At 34.8% G+C, this 27,126-nt stretch overlaps 1 protein-coding gene across 5 annotated transcripts; it reads right to left on the bottom strand.

The window, feature by feature from the left end:
- Positions 1 to 241: 241 nt before the first annotated feature.
- CHR18 (chromatin remodeling factor18) lies at positions 242 to 25,732 on the bottom strand. Of its 5 annotated transcripts, XM_088220959.1 has the most exons (28): positions 25,525 to 25,731; positions 24,942 to 25,455; positions 23,343 to 23,398; positions 23,094 to 23,242; positions 22,168 to 22,388; positions 21,781 to 21,844; positions 21,258 to 21,349; positions 21,117 to 21,172; positions 20,789 to 20,864; positions 20,444 to 20,510; positions 20,258 to 20,324; positions 19,998 to 20,070; positions 19,095 to 19,178; positions 18,969 to 19,010; positions 18,709 to 18,864; positions 11,468 to 11,545; positions 11,023 to 11,091; positions 10,857 to 10,922; positions 10,630 to 10,758; positions 10,050 to 10,106; positions 8,525 to 8,614; positions 8,226 to 8,291; positions 7,732 to 7,800; positions 7,562 to 7,666; positions 7,292 to 7,417; positions 965 to 1,023; positions 831 to 867; positions 242 to 698 (listed from the first exon to the last, which is right to left on the bottom strand). In XM_088220959.1, exons 4-28 carry the CDS (start codon positions 23,140 to 23,142, stop codon positions 540 to 542), a joined length of 2,157 nt encoding a protein of 718 aa, XP_088077085.1. In that variant the 5' UTR covers positions 23,143 to 23,242; positions 23,343 to 23,398; positions 24,942 to 25,455; positions 25,525 to 25,731; the 3' UTR covers positions 242 to 539. The 5 variants fall into 5 exon arrangements, with proteins under 5 accessions (XP_088077085.1, XP_088077086.1, XP_088077087.1 ...); XM_088220960.1 differs by having other exon boundaries at positions 20,004 to 20,070; positions 24,942 to 25,730; XM_088220961.1 differs by lacking the exon at positions 23,094 to 23,242 and having other exon boundaries at positions 24,942 to 25,731.
- Between the last annotated feature and the right edge of the window lie 1,394 nt (positions 25,733 to 27,126).

Raw genomic sequence — 27,126 nt, 5'->3', positions numbered from 1 at the left:
ATATTATTATATTAATTTAATTTTAATAAAAATAAAATTATTTATATAATAAAACAAAGAATTATAATTTTTTATTATTATATTAAATTTAAAATTATTTTAAAAAATTAAAATTAAAATATATTTAAAATAATAATTTATTAATGAAGAAAGGAGAAAAGAAATAAAAGTTTTTGTTTAAGAGGAAAATTAAGTATATCTTTTAAAATATAATAAGTTTGAATTCTTGAAATACCACCGATTCAGTAATTTTTAAAATTTATTTTAAATTTATCATTCAAATACCATCCGCGTACTCCTCCGTCAATAATTTGTCTAACTGACAAAGACAATATCACGAAACAAATTTTTAAAAAGGTCAAAAAAATTGATTCCTTCCTAGCGGTGAAAAGGGCACCTTGTGTCCAACATTTCTTTCCCCACTCAAAAGGGAATAACAAGAGCAAGCAAGACATTATGTACATTTTCTGTTGCTCTTAGAGCTAATGGACTACATACCAGTACAAGCCCTACCATCATACTATTCTTTGTTACTACTATTACATGTGCCTGGGGTACTTTGCTTTAGGCTCATCTTCAGTGTTATCAACCTTGTTGCACCGCTTCAAAAAAGAGTCCAATGTTTTCTGCTTTGCCAGGCAACTGCCTGACTGCCCACCTGAGATTTCCAGAATGTTCTCGTGCTGCCCATCAAGCATCTAATTTTCAAATAACAACAAAGTTCAGTTCAAATTTAAAAGTACTTTTCAAAATATATATAGACACATGCACACGAATTTGCAAATATATATTTATATATATAGAGAGAGAGAGAGAGAGAGAGAGAGAACCTGCCCCAAATTCTCCAGCTTGCTCTGAACCACATCCCTACATAAAATACAGTAATATCCTCACAGCTTTTTCCAACAATTAGATTTGTAGAATTAAGATTATTCATCCAAGCGCATTCAAAAAGCCAACATACCATATGATGTCATCAACGGTGTCATTTGCTAGCAGATAGTATACATTAACGGAAGAGGCCTAAAACATTAACCACATGTTAGCAAAATATGGAAGAGAATCTCGTATTCACACCATCAAACTGAATCCTATTAGAAATCACAATAACCTCAAGGTTGCATATCTGTGAGTCTCAACTCATTATTACAAAAAAGTCCAAGCCATATAAATGATTATGATGGAGAGGTACACAGAGTGCCATTTCACAATTTTATGGACCATCCTATCCCATTATGTAATGGAGAACTAATCGTATTGAAAGCCCAATGCTCTACCAACTGAGCTATACACCCAAAAAAAGATGTAGTAGTAAATAAGGATTGGTGCGGAAAAGAAAAGAGCGCGGCCCCTCTTCTTCTCATCATATTAAAGGGGCGCGGCTCTGTATGAGGCTCGTACTGCAGAGCAAGCGAAGAAAACATAAGGATGCACTTTAGCACTCCTGCAAGAAAACGGCCTAGCTAACGCGCCCCTTATTGGAAACTAAAGGAAAGATTTTCTCAATATGAGAAAGATGCACTCAAGCACCCAACCTATACAAAGGGCTTGGGCTCTAAAAGCCGGCCTTACTCAACAAGCACCTTTATTAGTAAGGTTGATTGTTTCCACTCATTGAACATTCTATCTACAAAAGAAGGTCAACGGGGATACTAAAGTAGCTCTTACTGACACCATCTACGAGAAGGTAAGGTCGTCTTTCTTTCCAGCCGGCATACGGTTTGCCTTAAAGACGGAGAAAGGGAGGAGGGGTTATCTATGTAATTACGGTCTTTGTTGGCCATTATCCCAGTCGAGCACTCTCTTTTCTTTGTCCAATTCCGTCTTACCAAAGAAGACTGACTTCTGACCAACCCGCGAAAGGAGCCACTTTTATGAATGATCATCTACCATTAGACAACACAAAAAAATTACCATTGGTAATACCCTTTAACATTATGAGAAGTGTTAGGCATCATCCAATACCATCATGAAAATTCAATTATCAAATATCTTCTTAACTGAACTTCAAACGTCATTATATCTTTAATACTCCACAAAATATGGTAAGACAGTGCCCATTATATCTTTAAATCACAAAGGAAAGAAAGGTAGACTACATTAGGGTCTTTATCTAGACAGAAGAGCAAAAGAAACTAGATTCTTTATAAAAAAAAAAAAGGGAAAATAGAAGAAAAGAGGGAGGCAGCAGGCAAACAGGAAGCAGGGAAACCAGCAACCTCTGCCCAATTCACCACCTCTTGGGGCAAGGCAACTGCTTCCGCAGCTGTGACTTATCAGGATCCTACATCCTGATTTAAGAAAAAAATAGACAAAGAAAAAAGGATTTAAAGAAACAAAAAAGAAATAGAGGAATATGAGAAAATGAGGATGAACCGATAACAGAGAAGAAAATTACCACTGAGTTGAGCCATTTCTATAATTTTTTTTAAATATATTTCTCTCACATTTCTCTGTTTTAAAATTGAGATAATGCTTACAGTTACAATTTTCATATATATCCTGTTGTCCAAAAAGATCAGAGGCAAATAACAGAAGAAATATAACGAGAAATGCAGAAAATAATAGTAGAGTAACAAGGAGTATAATTAGGAAATTCAAACCAATACTCCTCATATCTCCTCCACTGACACCTCAACTTTCTGATTAACACCTCAGCCAATGATGTGTCATGACTCAGTTCTGATGTGCCATGAAGGCATCCTTGTCTGGAAGGATGTTCATCAGCCAAGACAAGAACTCATCCCATTCTTGTTTGAAATTGAAATTTTCATTATTCAAAGAATTTTAAAACTAAAATAGTGAGTATTTGGTGAAACTTCACATATATAAACATCGACTGGAAGGATTCTACTACCCTTGTACATGTAGCCCAATTGATTCCAAAAGAACCAGTCATTCTCTACAATAAGAATTTTCTTCTCCATATGATTTTCAGACTGGTCATTTCTTTATGAGCTTTTCACAAACACCTTGTATACACCATTTTAGGATGGAATATCAGCAATCTGGATGATGCTCTTAGCTTGTGTAACATCCATAACCATTTCCCCTTCCACTTTAGTATCTTCCCATTCCCAAGTTCATCACAAAAACATGTAAATATCTTTCTCCAAGCCCATTACTCCAATATTTTCCCATTCTTATATGATCTTTATTATACCTGAAGTTTACAACTTTTGCCCATTACTACTTTTGCCATTATGATGATTGGGGTGCATCTTCATTTTTCAAAGCTTCCAGATGCCTGCACAAAGTAATTCCTTATCTCCTCTATCATAGTTTTTATGGAGTTCTGAACAAAATGTTTTTAAGCTCCAAAGAGCTGGAGTTATTTAAATGTTTCAAGATGGGTGAGTAGAAGCATATGGAGGAGGTAATTTGCTTTTTTTTTTGTCGATGACACTTTTGTATTTTGTGAATCTGATGAGAGCGACATATTTAATCTCATATGCATTTTGCTGAGTTTCTAAATGGTTTCTAGACTCAAATATTAATTTAGTTAAGTCTAAATTGGGTGGTAGTGAGCTTGGTGAGGGACAAGTTGTGGGCATGGGTGGGCTTATGTAAAAAAAACATATTTTTTTCTAATTCCTTTATCCATCTTTTAGGTTATTTGGAATAAGAGGAATACAAGAGCTTTTGATGAAATTGAGAAAGAGATGATTAATATTAGGGATAGATGGTTTTATATTTTTGGTTTTATGATTTTGAGTCAAGACATTAATAGGTTGTAAGATTTTGGAAATGTCACTGATCATTTAATTGACTTGTAAGTACCATGTATATGGGTGGTACCACCCCTTGATACCATTGTTGATATTAATACCACATTATACTTTTATTTTAGAAAAAAAAAATTAATTTATACTCTAAGTTTGTCCATTCTTACTACAAATTTCTGATTAAGGGGCTGCAGATGGGTCTCAGAACTCTCCATGGAAACAAATCTGGAAGACAATGGTTCCCCCACGAGTTGCTTTTTTTGCGTGGGAGGCTTGTTGGGAGAAAATTCTCACTACGGACAAACTTAGAGCAAGAGGACTAATCATTGTGAATGGTTGTCTTCTATGTCTAAACGCAGAGGAATCATGTAATCATCTTCTATTGTGGTGTCATATCGCATATAGGCTTTGGTGCATGATTTATAGTTTGTTGGGGATTGAATGGGTGGTCGCGGGTTCAGTTCGTGATGAGATTTGGGCGTAGGATGGATTGAGCTGTAAGAGATGTATTGCTAATCAAATTCCATTGATTGTTTTTTGGTTCATTTGGAAAGAGAGAAATACTAGACCTTTTGTTGGAAAAGAATGTAATTTGAAAATGCTAAAGGATAGATGGATTTACTATTTTTGTTCTATTTTATTAGGTCATAACATTAATAATGATAATTTTGTAAATGTCATTGACACTTTAACTCATTTGTAAATCTTTTGTACATATTAATATACATATTATGCTTTTTATTTCCCAAAAAAAAATTAACTTAGCCAAGTCTGAGCTGGTGAGACAAGGTGATGAGAGCAATACTTCTTGTTTGGCAAAAGTCATTGGGTGTAAGTGTGGAGTTACCGGTTGAATATTTGGGGTTACCATTGGGGGATAACTATAAAAATGTGATGACGTCATATACTGTGGCGGGAAGGTCTAATAGAAAATTGACAGGATAGAAGAGGAACCTCCTATCTAAAAGGGGAAGACTTAAACTCATTAAAAGTATAATGGCCAATATCTCCATTTATTGCATGGCACTTTTGACAATCCCGACAAGCGTAGCCAAGAAACCGGAATCAATTCAATATAAAGCCCTACAGGGCGACTTAGCATATAGGAAGAAGTATCACCTAGTGGCACGGAAAGAGGTTAAAAAGCCTATATGTCAGGAAGGGTTTGGGGTTGAGATCTTTAGTGGAGATGAATTTAGCCTTAGAGGGAAAGTGGCTCTACAGATTCATAAATGAAAATAGTACCCCATAGTAGAGGGTGGTTGAGGTAAAATTCAGAATCATGAATAGAGGGTAGTACACTAGATTATCAACTAGACCGCATGGGAAAGGAATGAGGAAAAAAATATGCATAGGTAGGAACAAATTCCAAGATTGTATTTGGTGGAGGTTTGGCATGAGAGACAAAATTAGTTTCTGACATGACACTTGACTAAAAAGGGGTCACTAAGAGAGCAGTTTTCTCATACTCATAATATTACACAACACAAGAACATCTCGTACACAAGTCATATAGAGACAATCGGGAGAAGGGAAATGACATGTGAAAGTTATGAGAAACCATAATGATTGAGAAGTTAATGATTATGAGGCTCTCCCCATACACTCTCTATTGCTACAATCAACAACAACGAGAGCAAGAACCAACCTATTTGGAGACTCAATGCTATAAAGTCTTTCTCGATTAGGTCCTTCTATAACTATCTAACTAAAAATAAGGTCACAGACACTAGTTTTCCTTTTCGGGAAATATGAAAGATTAATGTTCCATCCAGAGTTGTTAGCTTTGCGTGAAAAGCAGGTCTTGGCTGTATCCTGACTATTGACAAGCTAATGAGAAGAGAAAAAATGTTGGTGAATGACATTTCTTATGTGAGAGGGAGGTGGAGTCCTATAATCATATTCTCTTTTGGTGCCCCTTTGTGTATAAATTATGGACATTGATTTATAGGTTACTGGGATCAGTTGGCTGGTTCGGTGAGGGAAAAGATTTGGGCTTGGAAGGGTATTAGTGGAGTAAAGAAACATTGAATCTCATCCTCTTGCTATTTTTTGGGTAGTATGAAAAGAGAGGAACCTGAGAGCTTTTGAGGGGTTGGAAGACGCCTTGGATAGAGTTAGAGATAAATAATTATAGACCATGAGTTTTTTTATCATGGATAATCTTCTTCACACAATTGAAGATTTTGAAGATTTTATTAATATTTTAATTAATATGTAAATACTTTTTGTAAATGGGTTGGCGCCCCTTTGGTGCTCGTGAATGAATGAATCACACCACACTTTTTATCTCGAAAAAAGTATATATATTGTTACCTATTTATGCATAGGTTGGGTATTTTGACAATATGGTGAACATTAACATATAGATAAAAATTCATAAATTATATCAATAAAATATATAATATTACCCTATGAGAACATGTTAGTGCAAATACAATCATGCATATGTTAGCTAGTTATGCACGGGCATCAGAACGTGTAAGGCATAAGTATGACTCTTTTTAGTGTATGGGCTACAAATATATAAGTTTGAGACTCATTACATTATGTATTTGAACAGAGGTGGGTTTCTATATGTATTTGAGGAGGATGCATGTTGTCTATGTAGAGACACAGGTTACACATTGCTGGATGACATCGGTGGATGTAGTTTGTTTCGCTCACAAAAGGCTATAATTCTTTCTTGCATGCTACCATTCAAAACTTTCTTCATAGGTAAGTTCCTACAGTAACTTAATTCTACTTGCAATTCACATTATTAATTGAGCATATTCGAAAATATTTTTGAGGATAAGATCATTGCATCATTGCATCTTATTGTATACTCTTACTTGAAGTGCTAAAAATTACTAGCAGTACAGCGTATGGATTCTCTTCCTGTATAACCTTAATAGTTTGGATTGAATTATGTAATGACCATATCAGATTTCTCAGGTTTGCAGAGGACATTGGTGGCACTACAGGTACCCATTCCCTGGTGCCGGTCATGGCCCTCAATTCTGGCCTTAACATCATTAATCTATAGCCCCTGTTTGTCACTGGTTCCTGAATTTCATTGACCACATAACCCCCAGTTCAGGCCCACGTTTTCACAGGTTCCTGAATTCCATCGACCACATCCAACTCCAAAATTAATATGTCAATTCCCATTTTTTAAGATTCTATAGAAAAGGCCTGGATGATGAATTCAATATATTATACGACAAAAACTATAGTCTGTGACAACAACTTTGGTGGTAAAATCACCAGCTAACTACCTATAAAGCCAAAATACTATATATTAGGATTTAATGATAGCTAACTTCAGTCCTGCAAGTTACTATGCTTCTCATGCTGGTTGAAAAAGCAATTGGATTCAAATATGTTCATTTACAAATATTGAGCAGGCCCACGCCATGCAAAATCTAAAGCACGCAAGCATCATGCTGCAACTTCACCAGACTAAAATTAATAGTCTATACAATTAATTACCAGACCATAACTGGTCACAGTTTAAGCAATTAACAGGTTTGAAATGACATAAGAGTCATTCCGACTTTCTAAAGCCATGAGTTTTGATTTACCTGGCCAATCCTGTGAGCACGATCCTCAGCTTGTATCAGATCACCGGGTGTCCATGACAACTCGGCAAAAATTACAGTGCTTGCTGCTGTTAGAGTTAAGCCAACACCTCCAGTTTTGATCGATAGCTGGATATCATCACCCAAAAGGACAAAGCTCAGAAATCCTGTTACAACTTACAATACAATGTTGCGAACTTTAAAACTAGAATGGAGTATCAAGCTAAGGAAACAAGAACCATATACAGGGATAGATTAAGTAAGCAGTCTCACCACTGCTGCCTTGATAACATCCTTTTCCTGAAAGTCATTAACCAAAGCTTGTCTTGAGGATTGCGCAGTACCACCATCAATCCGAATGCAGCCCACTTTTCTCCTCTGCAAATATCCTACCCTTAGAAGTCAACTTGAGAAAGGTTTTAACAAAGATCAGTTGGTCTTACAAGCAGAAACTGGTGTATTGCATCAAGCATGGGCTGATGATGAGCAAATATGAGAAACTTGCAGCCAGCCTGCAAGAAGAAGGTTCAAACACACCAAAAGAGAGTATGCGAAAAAAAATATGCAGTTCACATATAAAACTAATACATAATGAATTAGCCTCCTTTGCATACTCAAAAGTCATTATATTTAAACAATAGCTATGTCATTCCTGAAGTAATTTTTTTTTTTTTTAAATATATTCCTAAAGTAGAGTAATATCATGGATCAGGAACCCATGAGTATCTAATCACTTCTCAAATAAATAATTGATCATGCATCCATGAATCCTAACACATAGAGCACCTGAGTGTATACCTGCACATATAGATGTTGAAGTCTATCACCAGACTCTGAATCTCGATTTCTACTATGGCAGTGCCTTTCACACATTAATACATGCAGAAATGGATGGAGAGCAGAAAGAACTCAAGATTACTAGATGAAAGAAAATTACCTCAATTACAGTTCCCAGATAATCTAGAACCGCTGGGATCTTGGCTGCAGCAGAATCAATATAGATCTGAAATAAGATTATTTTAGAAATAAAAAGAAAAGGATGAGAAAGAGAAGCTGATTTGGATCAGTGGCAGAATAATATAGCTCACCAATTCAAAGCCTGCAAAAAGAAATGGAGCTAAAGCACATAATATCAGATTTTCCCCAAAAGAAAAAGACACACATCCAATACAGAACACAAGAACAATTATTGCATGTAGTAAGGAGCCTTTAAGGATGTTTCCCAGTAATTTCTACCTTATTAATAAGATTCTTCTCAGAAAATTTGAGAGATTCAACCTCTTCTTCTGATTTGCAGACCTTAATCTTTGCTTTGATTACCTCCAACTACAAAGCAGAACTGCTTTTCGTTACACGTACATAAACATTTTCTATCAAAGAAGAAATTCTATTGAGGGAGAAAATAATCACAGATAGAGAGAATAAGACATCCTCCTCAAAAAATAAATCCAAATGCAAACACAGAGTCAAAAAAATTAATCGAAAAAACAAAAATGTGGGCCTCTTAGAGCCAAAAATAATGGTCCCCCAATTACGTGACATAATGAGAATCAACAATATTTTAATGCTTTGATAATAGGAAATGTAAAGATAATGTTGGAAGAGAAAGAAAGCGACAGAAACTGAGAGACTAAAGCAAATACGATAATATAATTATTGTCTGTAAATTTAAAATTTCTTCAGCCAGTCATTTTCCTTAGCCATTAGACCAGGACAGATTCCCCAGAAGTAGTAGATTGTGATAGCAGCTATATAATCATATCCAGTACATAGTAAGAGATAAGATTATTATCAGGCAACATATAATTAAAGTGATCCATCTCAAAAAAATAATAATAATAAATGAAAGTGATTAATGATAATAAGTGAAGTTTCTTATGAGGGAGATTCTCACTTACAGAAAGCAAGATGATTGATATTCCCATTTATTATATGTCCCTATTGATAGTAAATATGATTGTAACCAAGATATTGGAAACAATTCAATATAGATTCTTATAGATGACAGGAATAAGCATCATCTTATGGCATGGGATGAGCTTAAAAAGCTTATGTATCAAGGAGGGTTGAGCTTGAGATCTTTACTTGGGGTTAATATGAAAATTTAGGGGAAATAGCTTTGGAGATTTATGAATGAAAATGGTAGTCTCTGGTAGAGGGTGATCAAAGCAATGTTTGGGACCATCGTTAGAGGTCGGTAGACCAGGCTCTCATCTAGATTGTTAATAGTAAGATTACGCAAAGATTGACCTTCAGAATCACAGGACATGCAAATGTCTAATCTAAAAAGGCCATTTGGTGGCACTGCTCTTTAGTTCCATTTTTGTGTCATATTAACGTCGTCCTTTCTTTCTTTCTTTTTTTTGAAAGAATGCATATTAAGGTCCTTGACTTCCAAGATTACTTTTCATATATTATATATAGATATCACCTGTTAATTAGAGAAGGTACAATAATTTTAAACTTAACAATTGCAAGATAAACAGGAAAAAGTCCATCTGTAATGGACAATTCTCAGTCGAGCACCATAACACAATTAGTTATATTTGTAGCTGCAGCAACAGAATCCCTTAAAATCAGCAATAAATTTTGCAAAGAGACATCTAAATTTAATCCCATTACGATTACCATAGCCAGCTGTAACTTGTGATTCTATGCAGGCAACCAGCGATTCTGCTCTCAGCAGCACAAAAGGTTTTTGATGTTTGACTAGAGGAATTTGGAAAAGAAAAAAATAATAATTTCACAAGAGTTAACTTACCTCACAAAATAAAGCATTGATTTGTTTCATATCTTTTTCAGCCAACTCTAGGAAGACCTGAGAATTAGTTTGGCACGGATAACAAAATGTTACACAAATCATATAACTATACTCCATTCCTAAACTTGACTGATACATGCACAATAAAAAGAAACACCACAAATTGAATGATCAAATTCTTTTTCTATTTTACACATTTCTGCCATAAAATTAATTTGTTGATTACATGCACGACTTTGAATGCGAAGATACCATGTTTGAGTACAAAACAGCCACATTAGAATTTATCCCATAGGAAATTTTTCAGACAATAGATAATTAAAAGTCAATGCAGTTGTTGAAAGCTGATACTGCAGACTCCAGTAAACTTTCCCGGATTGATTTTAGTATCATTTTCTTTACAGATACAAACTGACGGTTCTGACAATGCTGTTAACTCTAAAATATCATATTTTAACTAAATCAAACTGCTATTACTTTACCACGGAAAGACCAAGATATTGCAAACCTTAAACCAAACAAAGTCATAAACCTTCTTATTTGGAAAAATGGCAGGAGCAAAACAAAACCCAGTATCAACCTGTTGCCTTCGCTTCACAGGAAGTTCAGAAAGGACATCCTTTTTAAGTCTGCGGATCATGAGAGTTGCCTTCATTAGATTGTGCAGTTCTTCATGGTTACTTGCACCTTGATAAATTCCAAAAGCTCCCTGGATGGTTCACATAAGAAACAACCAATTTATTCAATACCTACGGCCAGTGGATAAATAAGTCACACATTCTAGACCCACAAAGAATTGTCACTTACCCCTTTGCAGTACCGATTACCATATTCATGAACATTCTTATACACATCTGGATACAACGCTTCCAACTGTCAAGAGGACACAATTTCCAACAAACACATTATCCTGTTACTTCCATATATTCTTGGAGTTGAAAGTTGCAAATCTCAAACTAACATATGATGATACCTGCTTAAAAAGCTCAATTGGTCTAGATAAAGCAGGAGTTCCACTAAGTAAAATTGCATACTGAGCTTTCTGAAATTATTGACGCTGAATGTGAGAGAGGGAAGAGAGAGAGAAAGAGAGGAGGTTGGGGAGGAAGGGAGAGCGAGATGCAACTGTTCCAGTTCCTTCGCACAAAATAAGCAGACTAGTTATGTGCGATAGGTAATTTGAACAAGTATTTTTCTTTATAAAATTCCTAGATTGTTCTACTTGATTAGCCCAAATACACTAGTTTTATAGCATGACCTTGTAAAGTCACCTTAATGATCAAATCTACACACTTTCTAATGAAGGTAAAGGTGAATAGTCTTCAGCATCAACCTTGAGGATTCAGTTTTGCGGGTAAATAAATGTAAGAAGAAAACAATAACAAGCATATGATTATTATTTAACAAGGAAGAAAGACCTTTATGACAGGAATGGAAGCATTTGTCCTCTTTGCCTGAGCATTTTTCAAAAAGTGTGACTCATCAGCAATTACAACCTGCAAAAAAACAAGGCCATAAGCATTAAATAACCTATCACAGATGGACAAAATAGAAAGATTCACTATCTCCATTAAAAAATTCTAGTCACACGAATAATTACATGTAAGATTTAGGAGAACATATTGATATCCTTAATGATTTGTAAATAATTTTTGCACATGGGTTTGCACCCTCTTGGCGCTTATATTTAATGATACATATTATACTTATTATTTCAAAAAAAGTTTCTAGTCACATGTAAGGACACTACAAACAAGGCCCAGCCTCAGTAGAAGGTATTATCATCTAAGAGTGTTGAGAATAAAATGCCAACACGTCTGGTCCGAGATTTTTGGCTAATTCTTTAATTTTCTGTTTCTAAATATTATCATTTAAAAATGAAAACTACTTCACTTTAAAAGTACATAAAGGAGAAACTATCAGAGTAGAGGGAAAAAAGGTAGAATACCATGATTCCGAGTTACCATGTCTCACATCCATGTCTTTGTGAATGGACACTTTTGTGCTTGTTCAGTCAGTACCTTACTTGTGTGAAGATAGAGCTCAGATGGTGGATGTATGATGTCACGAGGTGGCTTTTCTAGTGGTGTCATCTAGCTATATGTTATGGTCGCTAATTAACAGATCCAAATCAAGCTTGTGTTGGAAGGAAAGCTTTTTAGTGAACTAAGGACATCGAAATGCCTTGTCATGTGGTTGGGTTCAAGATTGCAAATTTGGGTGTCAAGCACATGGGAGCACTGCTTGACTGTCAAACACAGTAACTGGGTGGTGTCAAACACGATATTTGAGTAACTGATTTTCGTTTGGCTCAGATACATAGGGAGATGAAGAACAAACTAGGGTAATTTGTCTACTAAGAATGTAGGGCCACCGAGGATTTCTAGATATTACACCTAAGAAGGGATTCCAAACTATAACAGTTGAAGTTTCCATTGCACTGCAGAACTAGAAAGATTGAGAAAATTCTCAAGAACCCTATAACTGAACTTCACAAAAGCCACAAATACTTATATTATTAGGAAGTACCACTTCCAAGGAAAACATAAAGTAAAATCCTAAAATTCGTACATAAACAAAACTCTAATACAGATAAAAGCAAATTCCCAATAGCTAAATAAAATCAAACTCTATCAGTAAAAAGTCCTTATCTTAGCCATATTATTAAAATAATTCATAGATTATCTAAAAAAAAGTCCTAATGTAACTAAAATTCATTTGTCAAAATCCATGCTGCATCTTTCTCTTTAGGTCTGAGAAAACTCAACCTCAGGTTTTGAAGTGTTGAAATATCCAAAAACAAAATCTTGGGAGTTTTCCAAAAGAAACTCACCATGAAGTTCATACTTAGTCATCCTTACTAAAAGCAAAAGAAAGTTTTCTTATAAAAAAGGAAGTTTTATTAAGAAAGAGGGATTCTTGTTATGTGGGATAATGAAAAAATTTTATGCAGGGGGTTGGAGAGGGGGAGGGTGTCTCTGTCTTGCTTGTTGGAGAATTTTAGGGATGGTAAGAGGTGGGTTTTTTCTGGCATCTATTGCAGAGGGAACAGAGATTAAAGGGAGTGTCTTTGGGATGAACTTGTTGAGGTGTAATATGAAGTGGGGTGAGAGATGGGTGATTGGGGACAATTTTAATATAGTGGATAAGTTGGAGCTTGTGGATATTCCACTTGGGGGAGGAAGGTGGACTTGGTCCAATGAAAGAGAAAACCCTTCATGGTCAAGAATTGACCGGTTCTTAATTTCTAATAGTTTGTTAATGCAGCTTGCAAGTTTGATGCAAAAAAATTTAAGCCGGCCAATTTTTGATCATTTCCCAATTTGCCTTGTCCCTGAAGGCATTATTTGGAGGTCTATCCCATTTAGATTGAATAATAAGTGGCTGAAGTTGGAGGGGTTTAGGAATTCAGTGGAAAAATGTTAGCAGGAAACGATTGTGGTGGGTATGGTTAGTTGTGTTTTTGCTTCTAAGTTGAAGACTCTAAAAATTAAAATTAAGAAGTGGGAGAGGGAGGAGGGTAGATTAGAGAGATCATTGAATGAGAATTTTATAGAGATGGCCGACCAAGATAATAAGGAGATGGAGCATGGAAGGGAGAGGAGGGATGATCTAAGGAAGGAAGTCGCATCGGTCATGAACTTGGAGGCAATTTCTTGGAGACAAAAAGATAGGGAGAAATGGCTTATAGAAGGGGATAGAAACACAAGGTACTTTCATTGTACGACCAACTTTCACAGAAAAAATAACTATGTGGAAGAACTTTGTTGTAATGGGGAAATAGTCAAAGGCAATGAAGACATGCGGAAGAGGATAAGGCTGTTTTTCCAGCAATTGTATACTGAAGATGTATTAAGTAGGCCTAAACTTGATAATCTTCACTTTACGGTGTTGTGTGCCCAAAGCAGAGATGGGTTGGAGGCTTAGTTCACTGAAGAAGAAATTAAAGGGTGCCTTGATGAATGTAATGGAGAGAAGGTGCCGGGGCCGGATGCTTTCAACATGAAGTTCTGCCAAGTTTCTGGGATGTGATCAAGAAATATGTGCTAGCTGTTTTTTAATGAGTTTCATAGGACGGGGTCTTTTATCAATTCTATCAATTTGACTTTCTTGATTCTTCTTCCAAAAGTGGTGGGTGCAAAAGATATAAAAGATTTTATACCAACCAGTCTAGTGGAGAACATTTATAAATTGATTTCTAAAATTTTAACGAAGAGACTATCAAAAGTGTTCGGTGAGGTGATTAGTGAAATTCAAAATGCATTTGTTGAAGGTAGACAAATCCTTGATGATGTGATGATTGCTAATGAAGGTGTGGATGAATTGGTAGGACAAAAAAAAGGATTTGTTGACTATCATATTTTATTATTTAATTATTTTAGTTTATTATTTAATATTATGTAATTAGAACTCTATGAGAATAATAATCTTATATAATTAGAATTCTCGTAAAATAAGAATTTCTTTATCAATAGAATAAGAATTGTATAAATACCGTAAGTGTAACAACATAAAATGAGAAATATAATTTTTTTTTTTAAATCAACATGAAGTTCTGCCAAGTTTTCTGGGATGTGATCAAGAAATATGTGCTAGCTGTTTTTTAATGAGTTTCACAGGACGAGGTCTTTTATCAATTCTATCAATTTGACTTTCTTGATTCTTCTTCCAAAAGTGGTGGGTGCAAAAGATATAAAAGATTTTATACCAACCAGTCTAGTGGAGAACATTTATAAATTGATTTCTAAAGTTTTAACAAAGAGACTATCAAAAATGTTCGGTGAGGTGATTAGCGAAATTCAAAGTGCATTTGTTGAAGGTAGACAAATCCTTGATGATGTGATGATTGCTAATGAAGGTGTGGATGAATTGGTAGGACAAAAAAAAAGGATTTGTTGACTATCATATTTTATTATTTAATTATTTTAGTTTATTATTTGACATTATGTAATTAGAACTCTATGAGAATAATAATCTTATATAATTAGAATTCTCGTAAAATAAAAATTTCTTTATCAATAGAATAAGAATTCTATAACTACTGTAAGTGTAACAACATAAAATGAGAAATATAATTTTTTTTTTTTAAATCAAGATGATATCAAAGCCAAATAAAACTATTTTAGAATTCTAATTTCATGATTTACTTCAACACCTCCCTAGAAAGCCAAATATAAGAGAGAGCAAAGAAAAACAAATCACAGATCCTTCCTTGCATTCCTGACCGCCACCTAAAGAAGAAACAGTGAAACAACGGCAGGCGGCATATCAGACCAGATCTTTGCGCAAGTGGCGACCAACTGGTGAGGCAGAGTGCGCGAACAGCCTGGCCAAGCATAACTGGATCGGTGAACAACCCAAGTGTGTCGATCAGCAGCCGCGATTTAAAGAACACGTGGTGGTTGTCCCCAATCTATGCGAACAGAGGTTCAAAGAAGAGAAATTAAAGATGGATCTTAAAGTCCGTCCTTATTTGCGCCTAAAACCAGAAAGCCGGAGAGAGAACACACAACAGAGCTTGTCGAAGAAGAAGAAGATGCACGACGGCCCGTTTTGCACAAAGACATTTTCCAATGTCCCTCGGCGCAATCTCACCAGATCCATGCTGGATCTGAAACTACCAGCATTTTCTGTGGTGATTATCGGTGAAATCACGGCAGTGTGTGGTGGTCGGCGGAGGCACGTGGCAATTCTGGCAGAGGCGCATGGGGGCACGTGGTGGTCCATTGGCAAGGCGTCCAACGGTGCATGGCAGTTCCGGTGGAGGTGCGTGGCGTCGCGAGAGAGCTCATGTGGTACTTCAGTGGAGCTCAAACCGTTTTAGAGCCAAGCTCGAGCCGCTTTGAGCTGGGCCAAGCTATTTTCAACTGAGTCGAGCCGTTTTGAGCCAAGGTGAGTCATTTTGAGCTGAGCCAAGTCGAACTGCTGTCTGACAAATCTGGTTTCAATTTACAATACTTTTTTGGCATCCTTTGGTACTGATTAGAAAGATAGCTCTTCAAAATTTGGTCTACAAATTGGTCATGTGTGATATCCCAACACCAACTTGAGATGGGATGTTAATTACTATATTTTATTATTTAATTATTTTAATTTATTATTTAATATTATGCAATCAGAACTCTATGAGAATAATAATATTACATAAGTATAATTCTCGTAAAATAAAAATTTCCTCATTAGTAGATTAAAAATTTTATAAATACTAAATGTAACAACATAAAAAGTGAGAAATAAAATTATTGTTTTCTTTTTCCAAAATCAACAGCGCCTCATGTGTAAAATCGATATAAAGAATGTGTATGACCATATGTGCTGGGATTTTGTGAATTATATACTTATGAGGATGGGTTTTGGGTGTAAATGGCAAAAATGGATCATGAAACGTAATTCCACTACCTCTTTTGCAGTCATAGTTAATAGGTTCCCATCAATATTTTTTAAGCCTTTTAGAGGACTTCGGCAAGTGGATCATTTGTCACCATTACTTTCCACTACTATTATGTAGGTTTTTAATAGATTGATGGAGAGGGCAGAGGAGCTGAATTTGTTGAAGGGTGTGGATGTGGGGAGGGGGGAGGAAAGAGTGAGGATTTCTCATCTATTTTTTTGCGAACCGACTGTCAATGCTATGTTTCACTTGAGGTGCATCTTTCTTTGTTTTCAAATGGTATCCGATCTTAAAATAAACATGAGGAAGATGGAATTGGTTAGAATTGGTGATGAAGGGAATGAGGAGAGTTTGGCTTTAGTGTTGGGATGTAAGACAACTACACTTCCAATTAAATATCTTGGCTTACCTCTTGAGGCAAATTTAAAAATATGAAAACTTTGGAATCTATTGTGAAGATGTTTGAAAAAACGCTGGCGGGATGAAAAAGAAATTTTCTATCTGAAGGGGATAGACTTACCTTGATAAACAGCACATTGGCAAATTTACCTATATACTACCTTTCTATTTTAACCATTCTGGCCAACATTGCGACAAAACTTGAACACATCCAATGTAGGTTCCTTTGGGAGGATGAGGAGGGAAATAGAAAATATCATTTGCTTAGGTGCAAGGAGGTGAAGAAACTAGTTCAGGAAGGGGGTCTCAGTTTAAGGTCAATTAGGGAGTTAAACCGAGCCTTTAATGGGAAATGGTTGTGGAGATCTCTTGTGGAAGAGGGGAGGTTATGGAGGAAGGTGGTGCAGGCGAGATGGGTTGATTGAGAGAAGGAGAGAGGTAGGAGGGGAAGATTCAAACCGCACGAGATGAGCCTCTGGAAGAAAATTAGGGATTGCAGCTATTTTTTCAAGATCTGTGTAGGTTGGCAATTAGGTAATGGTGAGGATGTCAGTTTTTGGCAGGATGAATGGATGGGAAATTTTAAACTAAAAGATCGCTTTACAAAAATCTTTGACATCGCCTGTGATAAGGAGGCTAAAGTGAAGGAGATGTATAAGAATGTGGGGGAGAGGAAGGCCTTAAATGTGAAAGTGAAAAGAAACTTACAGGATTGGGAAATAAATGATTATAGCAATATGTTACTGTGTTTGGACAGCATTAAGCTGAATGATGACAGAGATAAAAGGGTTTGGAAGCTTGATGAAAAGAGAGGTTTTTCAGTGAAATCGTTGTACAAGTTTCCTTGTATAAGTGATAACAGTTGCAGCAAAACAACAACTTTCAAGCAAATATGGAAGACGAGCCCCTTCAAGAATGGATTTTTTTACTTGGAATGCTGCAAATGAATGTATTTTGATTATTGACATGCTAAAAAGGAAAGATAACACTATGGTTAATAGATGCTATCTCTGCAAATCTGATGAGCAAACATGCAACCACTTATTGTTGACTTGTCTGACAACATACAACATTTGGACCACTATTTTGGGCTTATTGGGATTAAATTGGATTATGGCTAATAATGTGAGTAGAGAGTTGTGGGCGTGGGCGGATTTTTGTAAAAAGAAAGGCATTTGTTCCTTATTCCACTAATTATTTTTTGGGTTGTGTAGAAGGAAAGAAACGCGAGAGCATTTGAGGATATAAAAACTACTTTTACAAACATTAGAGATAAATACTTTCACACTTTTAACTCTATTTTATTAGGGCATAGCATCAAAGATTGAGATGATTTTGGTATTATCATGGACCACTTGTTTGACTTATAACTATGTTTTGTATACGGGCGGTACGTCACTGGTACCTTTATGCATAATAATACCTTTCTTATATTTCAAAAAAAAATAAGAAAGAGGAGACCAGTACAATAAAACAGAGGATAAATTATCCAGCTGAAAACCAAGTAAACCGAAACAAAAACAAAGAAAATAAAACAATAACAGCCAACAACTCGTCACATAATCAAGGCATTCCAACTCCTGTGCAGAACAGCAAGGGGATCTCCGAGTAAATCCCATGAGCTTTAGCCCAAAGAGAAGCCAAGAAGATTATCTTCTCCCAAACGAAGTAATTCTTTCTTGTTTCATCATTGTGGAATTTAATATGTGACTGAAGTTGGTTAGATTTATATCAAATACATAATTATGACTAACTTGTACGTATCAAATAATTAACATATAGAAATTAAATGCCATTAGAATAGAGTTGAAGTAAACACAAAGTTTGTTTTTAACAGCTAAAAAATATAAATTAACTAGATATACTTACCTTAAAATCCAATGCCATAAGCATATGTTGTAATTTAGGGACCACATCATAGGAGATGATGTTGAAGAGACCATCAAGATGAATGGTACCCTTGGTATTCGAAGATAATATTCTGAACCCTCCTCTATTTGATCCACCCGATTGGGGTAAAACAACCTGGAACATTGATTTGTTTTGTTTAAGGTATAAAATGTTCTTTCTACAACTACAAATATAAGTATTATTGCTTTTAAAAACTTTGAGAGATAATGATTACATACAACTATGTCAGATGGAGGAATCTCCAGCCATTCTTGAATCATCTATAAAGAAAATAAATAATGTAAATGTATAACAAGAAAAAGAAGTCTTCCTAGACTCAAATATGAAAATGATAGAACACTTACTGAAGCCCAATGCAGACGTAAAGAAGAAGGTGTTAGTATAAGAACAGGCCAAGATTCACGAATGCATGTGGTCACAACAATTGCCTGTAAAAAGTATGAAGAATTCAATATCCATCCTTATAAAAGCACAAACTACTAGCCCTTCGCAAAACCATGACTATATTATTTTGCACAATTTTACGAAAATTTTAAAAAAATTTCCTTTCCACAAGGAACCCCATTCGAGAAATTAAATCCAATAAGCATAAGTAGCTTCAAATAAATAAGCAATACTATTTATCTATGTGTGAGGTTCATAGAAACTTGTTGAACATTTTTTAAAAAAATAAAAAGTATAGAAAGACGGTAAATGTGGACCAAAGAAAAATTAAATTTATATTCACGTCTAATGTGGCAAAGTCTCACCAAACCCAAATGATATATTATTTTATCAAGTTTGTCTTGTAAAAGGCTTCTCACTTGGGAGAGAAGATACTCTCCTTATAAATAAGGATATTCCCTCAACTTTAACATATGTGACATACAATAAAAAACCCCTTATGCATCGAAAATTTCCTTCGCCAAAGATTAAAAAGTTACCATTCTATTTAGCTAATAGTTTGATATGGATGATAGTTTTTCATAAAATTACTATGAAATCTATAGGAACTTATTTGAACAAGAGAAAGCTTTAAGATGCATTTTTTTAGCAAGTATACATTAGGCAAAGCAACTGTTCACATTATATCAATACACACTCAGCCATAAATTATATATTTACACACATTATAAGATGTCACAGAATCAAAAAGAAGAAATGAAATATATAGCAAGACAACCTAAAATCTATGATTGAAAAGATCAAGTTCTTAATAATATGCATCTTAGCACATAAGTAACTAGAAGAGCATCAGATTGACAAACACTTGCTTGCAAAGTCTTTCCAAGTCCCATTTCATCTGCCAAGAGCACACGCCCCCCATGCTGCAGCACAAACCTACGAAATAAGAAATAAACAAGATATGCAAAATATTATTTGTCAATAAGACAATAATATGAACTACAAGCAGCCAACAGATTAAAGAAGCTTTATAACTTCAGTACCAAGAATGGTAAGTTTTGCAAAATTGAAAGTTATGTCATGACAAACAAATGAGTAAATATGGGAAACTCAAAAAAGTTACCTTACACCATCTCGCTGAAACGGCAGAAGCTTTAACTCAATATTACTAGGTATATTGTCATACCGCTCTAATTAAAGAAGGGGTATAAAGGGTTCAGAAGATGCAAAAGATGAAACTGCTAATGAAATTCATTTTAAATGAAACATTCAAACACCTAAATTGTAAAATTCATTTATCAAAACTTGCCTTGGAGATCTGGAAGCTTAGTAGCAGCAGTAATAGCCCGCTGCACCAGAGGATCTAAGTTCTCTACCTAAAAAACCACGACAGCTAGACTTTTAAATTACAAGCTAAATCTGTTTGGCACCTCAAACATGAAGAAGATTTGATTCAGAGAATAAAAAAAATGACCTATTCCCTTGAAACTCAAAAAGAGATAAGTAAAACCTACTGTTTAATAAAGATACGAGATGTAACATAGTACTAGAATATGATTGAATACAATACTTGAAGCAGCCAAAACAATAATATATTGTTGTAAGTTTGTCAATATAAAGATATGCAAAAAATAGAAAAAGTACAAGTTAGTACCTCTAACTTAAACTCGGATATATCAGTGAGAACATTTTGTGCTGATGACAATGAAGAGAGTGGAAACATCCATAATCTGCAGGTGATACAGAAAATTTTCGGATAAGATTAGACTCATGAGACATACCAACTCCGGGCGAGTTGGTGGGTACTTCCTCACCTAAGCATGAGGTTGAGGGTTCAAGTGCTGCCTCGAGCAGCATTTCAACTAGCCAAAAAAGAGACTAGAATCATTGAGAGAATCTCATCAAATGTGTCAATCACGGAGTGATATGCAGAAGAGCAATAGAAAATAGAAACATAAACATATCAAGGATGCAAAAGGAACCTTTCTTTTGCATTCCAAGTAGCAAAAGGAATCTTTCGCAGAGCATCTACTAGTACCTAGCATAAGATAAAGGATGAGGACAAGTAAAATCAGCATCAAGCAAAGGTGAAAGCCTATTTTTCAAAAAAGTTGAAGAAATACCTGATTATATAAAAATTTTGCAGCAATTTTACCACTTGCATGAAGCATAAGTTTAACACAGAGCTTTGGCCCTACCTCCTTTGTGCACTCATCTAGTTGCACACAAAAGTACAGTACATTTAGATGGCAGACAATAGTCAGCTAGATAGTACTTCAAAACTGATAATAATACTTAAAAGTAGAAGTCAAACCTCTTAAACACCCTCCCCCCCCAACACACACACACACAAAAAAAGACCCCACAGATAATCCACCAACAAAAAAGAAATAGATGTCTGAACCAACAGCTTAACAGGTAATATATCCAATGGACCTTTTTTGGTTAGGAGGCAGTAAAAGGTTTATAATTATGATAAATACTTAAAAAAAACAAGAAAAACAAATAAGCAATCTTTATTAAGTTACACAGGGAAGCGAAATGACAACAAAGGAATAATAGAAGGCAGGTGCCCAGAGTTGCAAAGCATATTGACAGAAAAAATGACCAGTTTATTTCCAAAAAAAAGAAAAGGAAACAACTGACCAGTGCTTGGTTGCTGTTTGATTGACGGGGGTAATGCTCTGGTGCCCTGAGATAAATCTTGAACCTGAAATTCAAATGTTAGAGAACACATGGTGCTTTCTTTACAGGAAAACAATCTCCAAAGAATCAGTAAGAAAAACAATGGTGGTAAAAGTGGTCGCATTTGCTCGAGAAAAAAAAAATCAAATATTATAGCAAAATTGAGGAACAGAAAATTGCACAAAGTGGTGGAAAAGGCAATAGCCGCATCCAGATTGCACATTCAAGTCAATGTAATAGCGAGTTAGGTAACACAAAAAACAAAAGCAAAATCTTTTCAGTGTTGAATGGAAAGAAAGAGTGACCTTTTAAAAACTTTTGATTAAGAAATAAAAAATGGAAGCTAACCTTGGTAGAAGAAGAACAAAAGATGGGATTGCTGATTTCAGAAGGAACAAAAGAGTTTTGGTTTTGTGGGTTCTGATTGTTAAAAGAAACTAAATGAGAAGATGAAGAAGAGATAGAATAAGAATTTTGTTGTTGAGCAATCCTTTGTAGAGCCTCTCTTTCGATGGAATCCAATTCTTCGGCACTTAATTCCCATTCATCCAGTTCCATTCTTCTTTGTCCTGTCAACATAAGTGATATTGATTAATTTATTTTGGATGTCAGATATTGCTTAATTTATTTTGTGGGTAATATGAATTTTAATTCATTTTTATGGAAACTTAGTGTAAGACTTTAGTCAAAGGAAGAAAAGAAGAAGTTACAAATTAGCAGTAAAATGTTTGCAATATCATGTGAAATATGTGGTGGCTTCACAAAGGACATAGAATACAGGCATCAAGCTGGAACTGCAGATGCTCTTCGTGTATTACAAGAATGCAGAAAATCTTTTTATTTTTCTCAATCTGAGAAACAAAATCAAAGAATACGACCAGTTGATGAAGCAAGAGGAGTAGGTTCAGGGATCTAGCAATATTGAGAGAAGAAATTGCCTCTTCATTGACTTTATTGGATTCAACAGTTCTTTCAAAACATTCATCTATCGAATTAAGAACCATATGGCACTTCATAGTAGAGGTTCAGATAATTATTAAAAACAACATAGTAAGGGATAAACAAATTGAGTTCCTGTATTTATCTAAGAACCAATAAAATAAAAGATTTTTTAGTCAAATCTGGTTAAGTTATATAAATAATGAAGGCTAAATATTGGACAGTATTTGAAAAATCAAATCATACATAAATGATTGAATTCTCAAATGCCCTATAAGGAAATGCCATAGCATAAGGTGTTCGAAATGGTTGAAGTAGTTGAATAGGAAAATTACCACAACCATGTAAAAAGCCCCTTAGATTCCTTAAAAATTTTCCATTCATCCCCAAAAACCCAATTCTGCCACATCAGCTAACTCACTCTTATTATCATCTTTCATAACAGGTGATGCGTGGCTCTCCAAAATTCATTTAAAAACTAGTCCTGTTCAAGACAGATCAAGCACTAAAAACAGGCACTTGTCTAAATTCAGAGATTGAAGTAAAAAATAAATAACAAAGACTAAGCAATACAAAGGCATTACCTTGTAGTGTAGACTAATTATGAAGGCTTCAATTGCATGCACTCAAGTGCTAGTGGCTGTAAAAAAGACATCCATAATAAAATAAAATATATTAAATTATTATAGATCCAAATGGGTAGAAAATTTTGAATACATGTGATGAGGGGGCAAAAAGAGTAATAAGATAAGAAAGAGCCTCCAAAGTCTACTGTTTGGAAAGTCTCTTTATTGAATTCGAGGGATGCCTCCCAGTCATTCGCACACAAATGTCAGTATAAGAAAAGTAAAAGGAAAACCATCTTCAACCGGGCTATGTTATCCCCATATGCTTTCATGTTATCCAAAAGCATTTACAAAGGACATGAGGTGGCCCCTGCTGACCCCATCCTCTTTTCCTTTTTTTCAGTGGATCATTGCAGGAAGTGCATGATGGACAACAATCATGAGGTACTTCCATAAAGTGAGTGTAGATTGTGGAGCAAATAATTTCATGTTATGAAGGCAAGTGCACCCAATAAAATGTGCAACCATTTAACATCTGGTTTCATAATCAAGATGCGGGTATAAGGCACATATACCAAATCAATATAGAATCTTTTAAGTTACATAAACACTTCAATAAACACAAGATGGTTTAGGTCCCCATGTCATTCCTCAAATTTAGATCAATATAATGAAAAAACATAAATAGATGCCAAAAGTTCCAAATCTACTTCTGCACATGTAGTTACACTGCTGGTAAAAGAATAACACATTCCAAGAGATTATCATCGAATAGGAACATTTGCTCAAACAGCTAGCAGATCAATATGCTTAGACTGCAAGCGATGTATTTAGTTACCATTTATCAACACTATCAGAACCAAAGAGAGTGACTAAGAACAATGCAAACTGTATGAGCAAATCCCTGAAACTCATCCTTAGTCATCATCAGCTTTACACATTATCATATTATTTCATGAATCAAAATCCAAAGGCATCCAAATCCAATGCAACAATGCATTTGCCACTATAGCATGTCAACTGAAACCCATCAGAATGAAAAAACATAATTGGAATGAGGAGAATCACTGATCTTCTCAAGTAAAAATAAAAAACAAACTGAATTTTATCAACCAGAAAAGAATGGAAAAGTAATGCCACATATTGGTCTATTTTAGACAAATGCACTGAACACCGCCTGAACAAATTCCTTTTTGTTGTGATGTCTGACAGTAATATGTTAGGTTTGCAAACGGGAAAGGCCTATACATCATAAACAAGGAGGCGTAAGAGTAATGGTACGGACTATGTAGGCATGATCCTCATCTAATGGGCCGTTTGCTCTGCCGCACAATAAAAGCATAAATACCACTATGCTGAGCTGAACATACATGACCATGGCAGACAAAACAATGGTGAACACAACCAAATAAACATAATAAATGTATTCAAGCCATCATAAACTTGACGATAAATTAATCAGCCGTTACCACAAAAACCATAAGTATAATATATCAAACTAAACAATCCTCCCTTTCGTTCGTTTTTCAAAGCCAGATACATAACTGATCCCTTACAAAATCATTACGGGAAAAAAGAAAAGAAAAAAAAAAGCAGAGGAGAGAAATCCAAGTATACCGTTCGATAGATCCGTCGCTCCAGCTCTTCTCCAGCATTCCTTCCTCTTATTTTTCCATCCTCGAGTAGTGTCTGTTTTTCGGCCTCTCTGTTTGCTCGAAGACGAGGGCTTCTTTTCCATTTCCCCAACCGATTTCTCACTTTTCAGTAGCAGCTAGGGTTCCCTGCTGAGTTAACCCAGAAAAAAGAAATAACAAAAAACTAAATAAGAAGCCACTGGTTCCCCTCTCTTCTATCACGGTTTCCCTTTAAAAGTTGTCTCTTCTCTTTTTGATTTCAGGAAGTGAACAAACCCACTAACAAATATCCTCCTTAGTCTTATTCGCGGCCTCTAGGGTTGTTCCAGAATCGTCCTTTCCTTCTAGCCTCTCACTCTCTTCAGCTTCCTCCCTTTCGGCCTTCAGAAACTCCTTTGGGGTTCCTTGCTTTTTTCACCTTTTGATTGCGAATGCGGTTCCACCCTCTTGACTGGGCTCCCTACAGCTGAAAGCTGGTGAAGCACGCCTCCGAGGTCCTGCAACCGCAACGAATTCAGCAACAAACGAGGGACTCGTAAGTCGCACTTCTCTCCACTTATCCTCACCTTCAGTCACCGGCACCGAGACTTCCCTTCCTCGCGCTTGTCTTCTCCTCCAAAGGCCTACTCTGCGTTCTCGCCATATGCGATTATCAGACTATCTCTGCGCTGCTCCTCGATCTAGCTTCCTGCTTTTCATCATGCTTTTTGGTTCTTTCCTTTCAAGTTTTTCAGCCATGGAAGCAAAGGTTTATCGTTTGTTTAAATTTTAAAATGATTCCAAAATACTTATTTTTTAACATCAGTAAATCAATTGCTCTCTTTTATTTTAACGCATTCTAATTTTAGTTAAATTTTTTTAATATTTAAATAATTTTAAAAAATAAAGTAAACTTGTTAATGTGGAATCAATCAAATATAAATTTAAGAGAGTATGAAATATATATATATATATATTGCAAGTTTAGTTTATAGATATTCAACTATAGGTTATACGAACAATTTTTTAAAGTAATGTTTAAATTTTTATTTAATATTTACCATCTACATTATCATTTTATTTTTTAAATAATATTATTAATTAATAAAGAGATAAGAAAAACATTTAACTAAAATAACATTATACAAATAGTATATTTAAAAACATAATTATTTAATTTTAACTATTATAATGTTTAATGGTAATATTTGAGTGCAACTTTTGACTACAATTTTTATAATATCGATTAGCTTGCATTCAAAAATAAAAATAAAACTAAAATATATAGAAGCTTGCATTCAAAAATAAAAATAAAACTAAAATATATAAACAAGTATCGCAAAATTTGTAGAGAAATATGCACTTTTTTATAAAAAAATAATAATAATAATTACTTTTCATGATTATAATTGACACACATTGCCAAATGTTCGTATTACATGATTCTCATCAATATTTTATCTATTATCTAATTTTCATATTTTTCTCCAGTTGTATGTTTATATTATTCACAATCTTTCTTCATCTTCAAACTCTCTCGCTCTCTTTTTTCTTTTTATCCCCCTTCACTTATGTCACTTCAATTTATAATATAGAGATTAAGAACTTTATTTACAATATTACGATTGCTCGATTCGTGTTGTTTTAATTATACTTTAATTTTTATTTTTTATTTTTAAATCATAATATTATTATTAGTTAAAATAGCATTACAACAATATCATGATTTAATATTTTCTATACTCGAAAGACAAGTCGAGAGCGGGCTCCCGTGCAATGTTACGAGCCACTATGTTTATTTTTTTCTATCACCCCAAATAATTAAAATATATAGTTTGCGTGATGACATAAATTTACAATCCTCAATAATAAAATCAAACTCGAAGCAATATTTTCCATTCACTGTAAAAGCATTTCGAACATTCTGCGCGTTTACTTCAACAATGTTTGGCCCAAATAAAGTGGAGCTGATGTGTTGCAAGGCTATGGTTGTCTTGTGCATTTTGAATGCCTACGAGGTGTCTGAATATATGCTTGAAATAACGCATGGTTGTGTTTACTTATTCGATTATGTTAAATAATTAGTGAGTGTCAATAGTATTTTTGCGGAGGAAAGACAAATATTTGATGCAATACTTGTGGTTACAAAGTAGTAGATGATTTTTCATGGTTACATTAATATTTTATTT

Source organism: Carica papaya, chromosome 5 (assembly GCF_054855325.1).
Source record: "Carica papaya isolate Zhongbai chromosome 5, ASM5485532v1, whole genome shotgun sequence".
Taxonomy (NCBI): Eukaryota; Viridiplantae; Streptophyta; class Magnoliopsida; order Brassicales; family Caricaceae; genus Carica; species Carica papaya.
Note: the sequence above shows the minus strand (reverse complement) of the source record. Positions and strands in the feature narration are given on the sequence as shown.

Bases quoted from the DNA above. Each gene is read 5' to 3' on its own strand.
- CHR18 (XM_088220959.1), bottom strand. From the start codon at position 23,142: ATGAATGGAAAATTTTTAAGGAATCTAAGGGGCTTTTTACATGGTTGT. The intron at 21,173-21,257 runs GTATTTCTTCAA...ATCTTATGCTAG, and splicing joins CAAAATTTTTATATAATCAG to GTACTAGTAGATGCTCTGCG. The intron at 19,179-19,997 runs GTTTGTCAATCT...TACTTTTTACAG, and splicing joins GAAAGACTTTGCAAGCAAGT to GCAATTGTTGTGACCACATG.